Source organism: Heloderma suspectum, chromosome 7, assembly GCF_057233095.1.
Source record: "Heloderma suspectum isolate Gila_16-S chromosome 7, 16-S_ref, whole genome shotgun sequence".
NCBI lineage: Eukaryota > Metazoa > Chordata > Lepidosauria > Squamata > Helodermatidae > Heloderma > Heloderma suspectum.
In genome coordinates this window covers 105969220-105984106 of record NC_139464.1, presented here as the reverse complement: position 1 = coordinate 105984106, position 14887 = coordinate 105969220, and the positions used below count along the sequence as shown (strand labels likewise).

At 41.5% G+C, this 14887-nt stretch overlaps 1 protein-coding gene across 1 annotated transcript in view; it reads right to left on the bottom strand.

Moving 5' to 3' along the window:
- Window positions 1-14887, bottom strand: part of RELN (reelin) — a 429656-nt gene that overhangs the window by 90068 nt on the left and 324701 nt on the right. The window contains exons 25-28 of the mRNA XM_084811492.1: window positions 8886-9091; window positions 8131-8302; window positions 5195-5395; window positions 728-963 (exon numbers count right to left, since the gene is read on the bottom strand). Coding sequence (XP_084667618.1) covers window positions 728-963; window positions 5195-5395; window positions 8131-8302; window positions 8886-9091 — 815 coding nt within the window. The remainder of the gene's footprint in view (window positions 1-727; window positions 964-5194; window positions 5396-8130; window positions 8303-8885; window positions 9092-14887) is intronic.

The following is a 14887-nucleotide window of genomic DNA, read 5'->3' as shown; positions in this document are numbered from 1 at the left end:
GGGATATCAAGCTGTAAGAATGAGGAAAACCACTTGTATGCTTGGACTCTTTTTTTGTAGCTGTCCCATTGATGTAAGTGAATACAACAACTGTACATGAGGCAGGAGTTCAAATTCAGTAGACATGGAGGCTACATTTATTTATTTTTAATCACATTGGATGATCTACTCTGGGGAGAGGCTCTGAGCAGAGTGGGGACTTGTTATTATGAGACCGTCTGTTTCTCTTTGCAAACAGGAGGAGGGTTTGACTGTTCTGTACTAGAGCCTGCATGCTCTGCAGAGAGAAGTCTTCCTAACACTCTCAGCCGCTGCCAATGACACAGCACATTACACAATAGCTCAAATGCCCCTCTGTTTCTTCTCCACCCAGGAGCAACTGTTTATGGAATTAATCCTATTGTGATGTCTTATTTTATTCATAGGACTTATTGCTCTCTTGCCGGCCTTTCTGACCCAATTAGTGAGCCTGAAAGAAAAAGAGAATACCAAGGAAGATAATATTGTTTGTCACGGGGTTGTTTTTTTAAGTGCAGCTTGAAGTTACAAATCTGTAAACTAATTTTTAGAATAAAATACTGTGCTTTGTTCTGCTGTAATGTTATAAAGGGTTTCTTCAACAATAGTTCATAGTCTGAAGACTAAGGAAGTTCCAAGATGTTTGAAGCTTAAAATATGAAAAATAAAAATAAAACCAGCATGTACAATAAATGCATCACAACAGTACCTGGCTGCAAGAGATCTTGGAATGACGATAGTAGTTCTTGTCCACTCTTCAAAGTCTCCCGTGTAATACATGGTTGGCTCAGTCAGTTCTCGGGAGCTTCCTTCACATCCTTTGACCCCAGGAGATGCTGGGTAACAGCCCTCCTTCACTAATGACCAAAAGAGGCCAGCGTCATGCGAATACTGAAGAAGCACTGGAGCAGAACTACTGAACTGATCAGTGCAACCAATGTTCAGCTGCAAATTAAATTAAATCAAATCAAAAATTGTGAAAAAATAGAAAAAAGTGTAAATGTCAGATATAGTGATTTGTATTTTGTTTTACTGCTCATGTTTAGGGAGGACAGATCATTCTATTTCTAGTCAGTTTTCCATGTCTCATTTCCACATGATTCTGTAATTTAAAAAAACACTACATAAAATGTGCATTTAAATGCAATTTTTTTTAAAAAAAACACTCACTTTTGTACACAGTTTAACCCAAAATATGGATTTTTGCATGCATTTTATCCTAAAACACATTTTTGTACATATTTTATCCTAAGATATTCATTTTCAAATGGTTTTTGAAGTAAGAGCGGTATCACAAAACGCAGAGAAGTGTGAAAACTGAAGGATAACTGCATTTCAATCTATATTAGTCCAGGAAATGTGAATCAGATTCGTTCACTTGAAAATGTAGACCTAACAAAATACCAGTTACCAGCCCTTTGAATCAGGCCTGGAAATGGACTAGCAGCCAGTGCAGCTGGAAAAGTACTGGTGCAATGTGATCTCGCTGGCCAGTCCCTGTTAACAATCTTGCTGCCCTATTTTGAAATAGCTGAAGTTTCTGATCCATTTTCAAAGGCAGCCCAGCGTATAATGTATTGCAGTAATCCAAATGAGAGGTTATCAGAGCATGGATAACTCTAGGCTATCTCTGTCCAGATAAGGGCATAGTTACTCATGTCTAAACTTTACATTGATATGTCTGCATTTCTACCCCTTTGGCAGCTTTCCACCTGGTGGTGGTGGCGTTTCACCACCAACTGGTGGTGGTGGCGTTTCAGGATGGAGTGGGATCCTTGTAATCTATTTCATTACTGTTACTTGGTGATCCAGTTCGCACGATCAAAATAGCCCACTGCAGTTATTTAAGCCATGATGGGCTGTGGCGCGTGCCTGGTGGGATGTGAATATTCAACACCTGGCCAAGGCTGTCATGTCATGTGAACCCGAGTGGTGGTGGTTGTGTGAGGATTACACAACTCTCACATAACCCATGGTCTGGGTTTGCACAACATGACAAGCTGTGGCCAGCCACTGGTTATTCAAAACGGCCATGCGCACATGCTGGCATGCACCGCAGCCCACCATGGCTTATTTAATAAATAAGTGGGCTGATTGATCGTGCAAGCTAGCCCACTGTTTTGTGCTTTCCCCCTCCATGACAGGAGTTAATGTGACTTACAGACTATAAAAATATAAAAGCAATGCCTAATCATTAAAACATATTAAATTAAAAGCAGCAGCAAACACACACTCAAAAAAGTGGGCTAATTTTTTTAAAAAATAAATAAGGCAGTATCCAATGTTAGGCTAACTTAAGTCCCATTCGTTTCAATGGGTCTACTTTAAGTAGGACCAACTTTGGATCCAACCCAATTTGGGCAATTTGATTTAACTGGTTATTAACTTCACAGAAATTCTATGCTAATGTGTGAGTAATCTGGAGAACCCAAACGAATGTGAGCGAAGCTTTCTTTTGCTATGAGGAATACTGTTACCTGCTGCAAGTTCTTCAGCCTTCTTGGGCTCCCTGGGCCCCATTCTCCCTGATGTGCTAACAGTGTGACTGGCTGATAGCACTTCAGCTCAGCAGGTGCTGAGCTTAGCCAGACCTCTGTTGCAGCTGTTCTTATGGCCCCAGAGGTGATGACGTGGGGCCCAGAGCTGGGATGGGTGCCCCAATGTGGGGAAGTAGCGTGCCCAGTACTGCAGCCTCTGGCTGTGCCTCAGGAGGTAGTGAGCCCCCCATTTATGTTAAGGGCCACCACTCATTGGGGAAGAGATCCAGAGTCTTGGTGGGTCCTGACAGATCCATGAAATGTGTGTATGTCCCATAGGGATCTAGAATGCTGATAATGTTTGACAGCATACTATCTTCCAAAAGGACCTACTAAAAACCCTCTAGAAACCTCTGAAATGTCTGGGGATGCTTTGTGTAGTTTGAAAGGGCCAGCAGGTCCTGACACTGAGTGGATGAGCATGGAACCCATATTTCAGGGTGCTGCAGCATGCAGTCCCCTTTCCTCTTCTGATTTCTATTTTATTGCGTTCAGCTGGGCTGACATCATGCACTCTGTTCCTGGCTTCTGGGCATGAGGGGTTCACCACACCAAGCTTTTTATCCCACAACTTACTGGGGCTTTTGTTTCTGGATCCTTTGCGGGACTAAGATCGGCTCCTTTACACAGGCAGACATGTGCTCTGAATCGGAGAATTCCTTTCTTGGCAAGTTCTATATGTTTCATTTTACAGCCACTAGACAGTGCTGTGGTTACAGTGGAACTGCACAATTGCACACTGCTGATATATCAGATTAATGTTCTTTATTGGGTTATCTCCAATCTTTTAAAAAGTGGGATAAAAGTCAGAAAGCATGGGAGATGCCCTTGAGGTTGATTATGTCGTGTAAAGGACCCATAAACTTCTGTGAGTGAGCAGTCACAAGTGTGCAATAAAGGCCTCGTGTAGAAATGCTCTGAGTCTTCCCTTCCCTTTATAATTACCTGTGTTGTACAGCTGGACATCCAGTACTGAATCATATAAAAAGCCTTTCACCTTATTTATTTGAGCCTTTCTTCCACAGGCTTCCCCCAGGCTTTTCTTGGCAAGAGATTCAGAGTCAAGTCCAGTCTTCCCCATTCTTCCCACTCTGCCCCAAAGAAACTCCTAACATGCTAGCTCATATGCTCTCTTCCCTCCTCTTTCCCAAATGCTCACAGTTTGTTTCAAGTGTACATATTTAGAATTCAAACACGCTTATTTGAGTATGGTGAAAAATGATCCCCCCCATATTTTAAGAACTTTTGTTATATGCATGTTAGTTTTTAGATTTTTTTAGTTCCTTGGATACACTCTACAGCACACATGTACCCCGTCATTATATAATGTACAGCACTTTCATCGTTGGTTTTCTAAACTCTCTCCATAACCACTGCTCTGTATCAAGAAAATAAGATACAACTACCAAAAGCACTTGCCTTAGTACTGACTGTGCACCCCCTTCCCCCCACCACTTGCATGCTGTGGCAGCTATAGGCTCAGCTCACAACTCTAAACAAAATTGTTAACCTACGTTTTCCACTTCTGCATGTTGCTGTTCTCCCTTGGACTGGGCACTTTGCAGGTGGGATGGGGGTGGGGGCAGGGGCTTTCAGTACAGGAGAGACACTTGAGGCTAGAATACCCTCTTTGCCACAGGGCCTCTGTCTTGTTCAGTCTGAAAAGATCTGAATTGTCTTTTATGTCAATGTGGTATTAGTATTATTGTGACATCTGCAGTGCTACACCACTTCACAAAAGCAAATTATACAGGCAGATAAGCCCCAAGTGATAGTATTTTAAAGACAGCATTAGGAAAAATCTACAATAAACATTAATGCATGTAACACACGCCACTTCTCAGTTTGTATAGCATTTCAACATTGTTATGTCAAAACAGAATGAGATTATTTTACAAATCCCTATACTCCTTGCCAACTTCCCTATTTATAGAAGTGTGGGAATTATATTTGAAAAGCTGCCTGTAAACATACAATGCCTTTAATAATTCTGTTTGTAAATTATTCAGTGCGTGTATCCACCAATTATGTAAGGACCATGTTTTTTTGTGGCTAGCTCATTAAAATTCTATTGCAGTCAATCCCTGGAATTCACAACGGGATTTCATTATAAACTCAATAAAATTTTGATTAGGATTCAGAAGCAGCAGCTCAGCAAAGTGAATAAACTTTCTTTTGAATCTAAGGGTTAGTTCTTCCATTACAGGAGTAGTGTGGTAACCATTCCCCCATGATTGCATCACTTGCGCCTCCAGAAACACTTGATTCTTGGAGATGATGCAAGAGGGATAGTCAATAGGGTCAGTTCCTACACTGCCTCCTAATTTCTCTTCAAATGTCACTCTGATCATATCTTGAACTAGTCCATAATTTCTTAGGCTAAGATTTGACTGCCTCTTTGGCCCTGAAGCTCCTGCCTGCATATTTGGGTATCTTATATTTGGGATATAAGAGGCTAAGCAAAGTACTCAATATAAAGGCCCAAGGCTATAACTGAATGCCAAGAAAAGGCAAAGTTTCATTTTGGGGTACCCTTAGTTAGATGTTATGGAATCACAACATTAATAGAATCCGAGTTCTTGGGTGAATAAGGTTAGGGAAATCAGCTTCCTCTTAATTTAAGCTATAATAAAGCATACCTTGAATTGAAGAACATATCCTGGTTTCAATGTTAAATCCCGTGTCACCGCAAAGCGATCACCGTCTGATTTCCCAAATATCATTGCTGATGGGGTGGCGGAACAGAAAGTTTCATTTTTGGGCATCCCTTCATTAGCTAACATCAGCCACACACTGAGCTGGTTCATAGGGTAATCAAATGCTGGTTTCTCATAAAAGTTCTGTTGGAAACAGAAAACGAAACAGAAATAATACTCCATTATGACTAACATAGGAAGATTACAGCCCAGTTCACAAATTAGTTTAGCTAAAGTACTTGGATTTAAACAGATTTATACTGTGATCCTAAGCATCTTTGTTTGGAGATAAATTCTACTGAAATCAATTAGACTTAGGGCTAGTTCACACCTAAATTTACATGTAATTTTCTCTTCATTTGATTATACAGTTGATGACTGGCAGCTGATCTGTGAACTGACTCTAGAAAGGAGTGCACTTGAGTTGAACTGAATATACTTTTTCTGAGATAGTCCATTCATCACTTGATCTTTAGTAGTGCATATGCATCTATGAACCAGTCCTCACTTGTAAGGGGTTTTGCACATGAACAAAGTGTGAAAGATAAGCACACTCACACCATAATTTACTGCAGGGGAGCAGTATTTTTCCCTTAATTAACCACAAATCACCATCATCATCAAATGTCACAATGTGGATGATGAGGTGTGTGTTTCTCATCACCATTAATGTCACAAGCAACATCTAATAAAAGCTTACTGCAGGTAAGGAACTACATCCCACACAACATTTCCAAAAGCAAAGGAGGAAGGGGGGATTGCAGCCTCCCAGTGACAAAGTGCTGCTATTTCAGTGATGGCAAAAGGTGATATACTTTTAACAGAAGGAAAAGATTGAAGAAGACACTTGGATCCTACAAAACAAATGCACTGGGTGTGGGTGTGGGTGGGCAGACAGAAATCATCTGAAAAGGCCTTAAGTAAATATACATGTACAATATCAGGTTTCAAGAACATTTGCTCTGACCCAAATCTTATGAAGCCTTATGTGGAAATATATCCCACTGAAATCAATAGGACTTAAAATTAAAATGACCAAAGATTCATTCAAAGTGTGATTTTAAAAAACCCACCACACTACATATGTTAATCAGCTCACCATTTCAATTATGTATGTTATTTTATTTTATTTATTTATTATCACCCAACAAAGTTTTGTGTCTGGCAGCTGTTAAGGTAATCATCACTGTCGGTACTTTTTTGCATTTCAAATCCCTCTGACAACACAGTATACATCTCTCCTCACCCCCACTAGATCTATCAATTTGAGGTTAACACTTCATGCATCTATCTGATGAAGTGGGCAGTGTCCACAAAAGCTTATGCCAGAATAAATTTGTTAATCTTTAAGGTGCCACAAGATTTTTTGTTGTTTTTGCTGCAACAGACTAACACAACTGTCCCTCTGTAAATTGTAGTCATAGTTGCATCTAGGATGCGCACATGATCAAACCCCTTCTGTAACAGAAGAATGAGTAGAAGAATGATTGATTGCAGGGGAATGTGATGGAATGGTGGATGGAATCAGAGTGAGTGATTGATGTGGAAAGTCAGTTAGAAGTGGGAGTTGAGGGGGGCAGTTAGAAGAATTAGAGGGATTAGAAATTAGAAGGGAGACAGGACTAGTAAAAAAGCTGGAAGTTAAGACAGGTGTTAAAGAGGAGAGTCAGGTGCATTACATTAGGATCAGGTAGAACAACTATTTATTTATTTTAGCAAATTATTATTTGTTATAGATGTTATATTCCATAAATAAAAATATTTACTGATTTAAATTCATGAATGTATTCTGGACTGGGGATTCTAGGATAAGCTATCTCACCTCACATTCTAGCTTAAATTCACATAGCCATGTATATAAGTGTAAAATCCTCCTGCTCTCCATGGAGCACAACAGGGGGTGGCAGCAGTTTATTCTGAGACAGGTTAAGAGAAGTCTAGACACAGTAGATAGGCTGGGAGACTTACCCAGTGACCTTTAGGGACCAGGGCCTTGTAGAGGTTCTAGTCCCTGGAATGTCACACCTTCATGTTTGCAGAACTTTCTGTATTTCTACCTGTATTGTTGAATATTTGGGGAAAGGGCTGTGGCAGAGCACAAGCTTTGCGTGCAGAAGGTCCCAGGATCAATCACTAGCATCTCCAGGTACGGCTGGGAAAGACCCCTGTCTCAAAGTTTCCCTGGAGAGCCACTGCCCATCAGTGCAGACAAGCCTGAGCTAGATGGACCAAATGTCTGACTCAGTATAAGGCACCTTCCTGTGTTCCTGCGATCTGTGGAAAAGCCATGGGGTATCTGAACTATCTGTACTTTTCCAAATAACATCTGTTTTTGAAATTCCCAAAGAGTAGCTGTGACGTACGTTACAGCAGAGAACCAGTGCATCCCTATTGGCATGTGACATGCACAAATCCATGCACAATGTTGCCAGTTACTTGCACAACGATTTTCATTTTCAGTGCTAATTGTCTATAATTGGTTATTATTATTCAAATTCCTTATCAGTTTCAGCTTTACAATGAAGATGTTTCTGCAGACATGCTGCAGAACTGAGTAAAAGCTTGTCACTTTCATCATCCACTGCAGCCGTTGTGTACATTCTCCTAACTTGTGCAAGATGTCCCACATACAACCATATTGATATTGTCCTCTGACCAGCATATGCAAAGGTTTGCCTGTCTAGCCACATTTTTTTCCTGTTGGAAATTAAATTGAATAGAATCAGAAGAAGAGTCTGGGTTCCTTTCCTGTACCAGTGGAACGACAACATCCACACTGGAAACTGAACTTGATGGATTACCATGTTATCCCCCACTTGCAATCACGCTAAAAGAGCTTCCATTTCAACAAGGAATGTGTTTGTGCACTCATGTATTACCTGAGGTAAAGTGGGGTTAACAACAGGGATGATCTGCTTCAGCTTTTCTGACAGGATGATGATATCATCAATAGCCCACTGGTCATATCCTTCCCCTGAAAACACTGGCTGCCACCAGCGGAATCTAGTACAGGGAGTCTTTGCAGCAGCAGGAAGCTCAAGATAGACAAATCTAGAGACAAAGATTTCCAACATGTTTAAAGGGACAAACCGCATGCTGTGAATCACACACACAATGCTAGGAATGCTGGGTTGTATCCAATGTTAATCCTAGTTAGAGTAGACCCATTGAAATGAATGGGACATAAGTGTGTGTTTGTGTGTGTGTAATTTCACAATACATATTTAATGGCATGTTTCTCTGACAGAAATAATTGTTGCTCGCTGCTGAAAAAAAGTTATGTTTCTTGAGGTATAATGGTTAGGGTGAAAGCTGAACAGATGGCTCATTTGAGGTATCTGACTGTCTAGTCATTGCTTAAAGTACCTTTAATTCAAGGCTACTACAATCCTATGCATGCCAATCTGGGAGTAAGCCCCGTTTAACCCAGTGGTACCTACTTCTAAGTAAACATACATCTGATTGCACTGTTCAGGCATTTGAAGCAGAGATCCATGCTATTTCTTAAGTTTATCTTGTGTAGTTCCAGAGAGTTCATGGGTGATGATGGGAGCATGGCTAGTAATGCTATTTTTATGCTGGCACTATAGACATTAATACATTAAAAACATCCCGTCATGGTCTGAATTGGTACCTGGACTTGCTGAAGTCAGAGAAGTACATTTCTGCCAGTAGATGCCAGTTAATACCTCCATTGTTGCTATATTGTAATAGCACACCTTCTTCTCTGCTGTCTGGCTTGTTGCAGGAAGGACTCTCCCCACCTATCTGAATGTAGAACTGGACAAAGTCTACCCATGTGGTGTCCAAATCCAAGCTCACCAATTGCCTCTTTCCAGCCTGTGATATACATGGAACAAGGGCGAAAACATATAAAACAAATTTACTGAGATAGCTAACATCTGTAGTGAAAAAAATGAATAGAGTTACTCTTTCTTTATTTTAAATGTATGAGACATTAAATACGGTTGAACTTTAACAGGAAAATAAAAATTCTTTACGCAGTACAGCACAAACAAGGAGATCACAGCCACAGCAACATCAGTAATATTGTGATATCTCCTCCTCTACCCATCAGTGTGGCTTCATGGATGAAAAGGCACCTTTGAGTCCCAGATTCTTAAAGAACTATGCTTTTAAAAATTTAAATGGCACCCTCAAGCTGAGGATGCCAGCATATGCTCTAGTTGCCAAAGGCAAATGAACCAATCAGATATTATTGGTGAGGATTACCATTTTGTATGAAACATGGGAGCAGACCATAACTCAGTGGTACAGCACATGCTTTGCTGGAAAAGGTCCCAAGTTCAATCCCTGGCAATTAGTTAAAATAATCAGGTAGTAGCTAACGTGAAAGTCCTCTACACAAGATCTTTGCCTGCCAGAGCAGACAATACTGAGCTAGAAGGGACACACGATCCACTTGCTATGTTCCACGGCAGCTAGCTAGATTGTTCTATTATGGTTCAAAAACATAGTTCATGTGCAATCTTGTTTGGTGGACAATGGTATGACCTTGTCCCTGAACGTCTGACAAAAGTTTTTGCAACACACGGATGAGGACAGCTCTGTCAGCGTGGACGCTGAGCCCATAGAATCCCAGAGTAGTTCTGATTCTGAGGTGGAGCAGCCGCTCCTGGGAGAGGAGCGCGCTCATCCTTCCCAGGGCCAACAGCTGGCAGAGATTCCTCCCACCAGCATTCCTGACATAGATAGCGGTCCTGGGAGTGAGAGAGCGTGGGAAGAGGACTTGCTGAATGCGCAACGCTGACGCAGGGAGCGGCGCCAAATGGAGGGCGCGGAAAGGAGGTGTAGTGCCCGGTTGGCACGCAAACAACGGTTGCGCCCAGAGGATCCAAGGGAAAAGGGGAGGGACTCTCCCTAGCCCTTAAGTTCAGGGTCTGCCAGTGATTCTCCTTCAAATGAGGACCAACTGTTCCAACTGAGGGCATAGGTATTCTGCTGCTCATAGCTAGTCGCTGATAGTAGAGTTAAGTTGTAAAAAAGGAATAAAGCTTTGAAAATAATCCCTTTGTCTGTGTCTGGACTTGGCTACTGGATTAGACTGAAAGAGGCCGCCAAGGAGCTCTTGACAAGCTCTGAACAGAGATTTCTCTGTGAGAAAGGCAAAATAATGAGGACAATTGTGAGGATAGCCAGAGTGTACAGTTTTGCTGAGCATATTAGCAACATTTTACACGCTTTGGAAGACAGAACCAGTAGTCAAGACTATGGGTCTTGAAATATGCTATTAGTGCTGCAGCTGTAGTATTTTATATTACTGATCAACAGTGTCAAAGTGGAGTCTGCTGATTCTGCACATTGCTTACAAAAGCACAGGAGAAAATTAGTAATAATAATAATAATAATAGTAATAATAATAATAATAGTAATAATAATAATAGTAATAATAATAGTAATAATAATAGTAATAATAATAATAATAATAATAGTAATAATAATAATAGTAATAATAATAATAATAATAATAACAGACACCATTGTGTTTGGAACTTGCCACTTTGCACCCAGAGTACCAGTTGGGACTGCATGCCTGCATTGCAGGTTGGGATGAAGGCTGGAGGAACAACTGGATCTTCATTTTTACCAAGATTCAACTCACAAACTAAGCGTGGTTAGCTAAAGTGTCCTCGATTCCAAGGTGGCAGTGCGGTGTTCTGTCCACAATTTTCAGTTTATGTTTTTATAAACTGCTTTGCATATAATGCTTAGTTACACCCGAAGAGCCATTCTATAATAAGCAGTGACTCCCACTGGACAGTATAGAAAGGAAGTATAAAATATCCAATGTTGTGCTGGCAGAAGGGAGTTCCAGGGAGCTGATTTCCCCACAGCTTCCTTTCCCTAGCAGCCCCTACAGCCTCCTGAAAAAGCTACACTGGGTGTAGGGAGGAAAAGGGTAATCCCAAAAAATCAGGTGGAGGCAGCTTTCACAATCAAGAGCTCTGCCTCCACCTGAAAAAGGTGCCTCTGCCAGATTTTGGAAGATCCCCACTTTCCCCTCAGCCCCCCATGCCCCACCTTCCCCATTCAGCTGGGTCTACCTCTGTGTACCATCTCTGAAGGATCCCTGGAGCTGCAAGCAGGAGGGGACAGGGAACTTAGCCTCCTGGAAATTGTTCTGCCAGCACCATTTTGGACGATGCCTGAAGTGTATAATCATTCTTTGTGAGTTTAGCTAGGAACAAGAAACTCCATATAGATAACCTAACTGTAAAATAACTTTTTATAATTAATTCAGGCACGAAGAAAAGTTATTCTAGTAAGCATTTTGCTATATTCACAAACAAATGATTTGTCTCAATCACAGCCCTGTTCACTTCATATATTCTTGCATGGTGAGTGTTGGAACTATACCCACTGGCCAACAAGCTGTACGCATGTAGGGTCTGTAAGAATTTCTTGTGAATGAATGCACAGAAGCTGGAATAGTGCCAATGGGCACAAGCCTAATGCCTGCTCAATGTATTCATAATTCTATATCGACATGTGACACAAACAGCACTCATATCAATTACTCTGGTGGTTTAGCTAAGAGAAAAACCTTAAGAACAGAGTATGGGCAGACTATGGAGACATTTTTAAATTCCTTACAGAGCATAGGCTCTGTCTTTCCATCCATTACAAAACTATAGTTCTTTCTCCCAGATACAGATACAGAATAGGATCTTCTCACTATAAACAGATACAACTAGGAGTAAACAGTCAGGGATATTTCTCCTAGCTTGATTAAAAATGGTCATTTAACACTAAAAATCCTTGGCTCTGAATACAAGGGCTGTTTCACAACACATTTGCCATTTTGATTATGCCTGTCCCATGACTGCTTTCACAAGTTATATTCTGAAACATCTAAGGCCTCTTGATAGACATCTGATAAGATCTATGTGGGCATGAGTGAGAAGAGTTTATCATTTGGATTTAAACTACCAGATGCACTTTATAAAGAGACTGCTGAAAACCATTTTAAGTTCTTTTAGCTGATAGAAAAATCAGCATTCAAAACTCTCTACACCATTTTCATCCATACCTTGCTATGATCTCATATACTTTCCTAACTCTAAATATACCCATTTAAACATTATGTATCCAACTCCATGTACTATGGTGCAAAACTTGTATAGCTTCCACTCTGTGATGCAGTCCAACTTCCAAACTACCCCAAACACTGCAAAATATGGGCAAACAAGTAGGAAGGCAATATATTCAGAAGAGAGTGGCCTGGTTCTCATGAGCGTGGTGGGGAAATTTCCCCCGCTGTGCATGCTGGGGGATAGGCATAATTACCCTCACCAGTGCAGCTTGCCATGATGTGCAAAGCTGGAGAGGGTAGACTGCTGCCATGATTAACAAGCCCCCAAAACCCATGGGATGTTTTAGGGTTCTGGAGTGGCTTGCTAACCTTGGCAACAAGCCACCCTCACCAGGTGTGCATTGCACAAGCCATGCCGGTGAGAGTAATTATGCAAATCCCCGTGGCACAGGACTAGCATGCATGGTGGGGGAAATAAGGCATTGTGGCTTATTACCCCTGCCGTGACTGTGTGAACCGGGTCAGCGAGGGATGCTTCACTTTGCATGTTCTTCCCTCGGTCTCCAAGGATAGGGTTTCTTCAGAAGCCTATACTCAGAATTCAAAGTTCTTATTCAGACATGGTTTCAATTCACATGGTTTCACCAAGATGGGACTGCAAGTCGCAACTCCAAGGCCCCATGGTCTGGAGTGGGGGGGTCAAATGACCACCTGATGGCAGCAGTGGTGTGGCGGCAGCGGTATGGTGGTGGTGCTCTGTCTCCTCCAACCCTGCTGCTGGCAAAAGGAAGCACAGTGGCAGCCAGGCAGTCCCATGGTGTGCTGTTTAAAATTAACTTCTTTTTCTTTCTTAAAGTTTGAGGAGCAGTGATCTGAACCAATCAGGCACTGCCTTTGGGGGGGGACACACACACAGCCAGTGAGGGCACAGGAGCAATGTAAAAATTGCTGCTTCATTGCTTCTGCACCCTCCCAAAGGCAGCATCTGATTGTTCAGATCACTTCTACTCAGAAGGAAGGAAGGAAGGAAAGAAAGAATTAAAAATGCCGTGCCACACTGCTGCACTGTCACCGCACTTCCTTTTGCCAACAGCAGGCTAGAGGAGGAAGAGTAGCAGCAGCCACTCCTGCCACCACCACTCTCCAGGTCAGAGAATGAAGGGCTGGCTGGCAGGGCAGTGACTGGGCTGGCAGGGCACCGACCACCAAGGAAAGCACCTTGCCTGGGCCCCCTCAGAACTGGCGGTACCTCTGTCAATTCATACAATACATGCATCATTCATATGGCTGAACCCTCTCCTCCATCCAACTCTCTTTCCCATCACACAGCTGACTTAACATATGATCCAGGGTCTCCACATGAACATTTGATCATGCAGATGTCCCATTTGAGCCATTTTTCTCCTACCCCTCCACCTTTTTAAGTGGAGACGTAAACACAATTTGGCCTTTGATGGATGCGAGTCACATATAAGAAAGCGTGAGCTTCCAGTAGTTGGGCTCCATGTGTGAGCTGTCTGCATTCCCTGGGATAACACAGATGACTCGATCCCACACGTAAAGAGCAAAGATACAATTCTACGTAGGATTGCTGTCTCTGTCACACTTGTAACATGAAATCCACTTCTCTAGTGGGATGATTCACTACATAATTAAAGTTAATTAAAAAAAATCCTCCGTTATAGAAATCACAAAGGCAATGGAGCCGAGGGCTAATTAAAAGAGCAACACTCTGTATCTATGCCTGCAGCCAATTAAACCAGGACATAAAACACAAATAAGTCGGGTCAGAAGTGTAAAACTGAATTTGATCCTGAAATGAGACACTGATAGTGGTAGTAAACACTGGAATTAAAACATAAATTTCTTATATCAACAACATTTAAAATAAAAACATTTTCAAGGAAACATACAAATAGCAGCCTTTGATTAAAAATATTGCACTTGTCACTCTGGGGCCTACTGACACTGAATGCAGAAGGTTTAAACAAATTTGAGGGAATAAGCCCCATTGAGTTCAATGGGACTTATATCTGAGTAGACATTTATTTATTTTTATTTTGTTCATATGTTTAATCTGCCCAGTAACCATTCAGATTGCACTGTAAAACATCTGTCAGTTACAACATCTCTTGTTGGTTAAAAAATGCAGAATGACTTTAGCAACAGGAAATAAAGCAAGGCAATATTAGATTTTCATACCTAAGGGAAAAAATGGAAACACGGAGAGAGATAATCTGGTATTACAGCATGTTTATTCCAGCTTTGCAGATTGCTTAAACACGTAGATGATCCACAGATCAGGTACAAATGCAGTGTTGGCTCCCTACAAACCAGGATTTAAAACCAGGGTTTGAAAATGGTCTGCAACCTGGTTTGTATAAACCATTGTTATTCTCAGTGCCACTAAACCAAGGTTAAGGCAAACAAGAGAAGGGAGAAGTTAATACACATCTAAGAAGGGATGGGTTGGAGGGGCACATGTTTTCAAGGTTGGTTTCAAATCTGCAAACCATCATGTGCAGGGAGTCAGGTTTATATCTGCTCCAAACTGCAATGTAATACCATAGAATCATAGAATA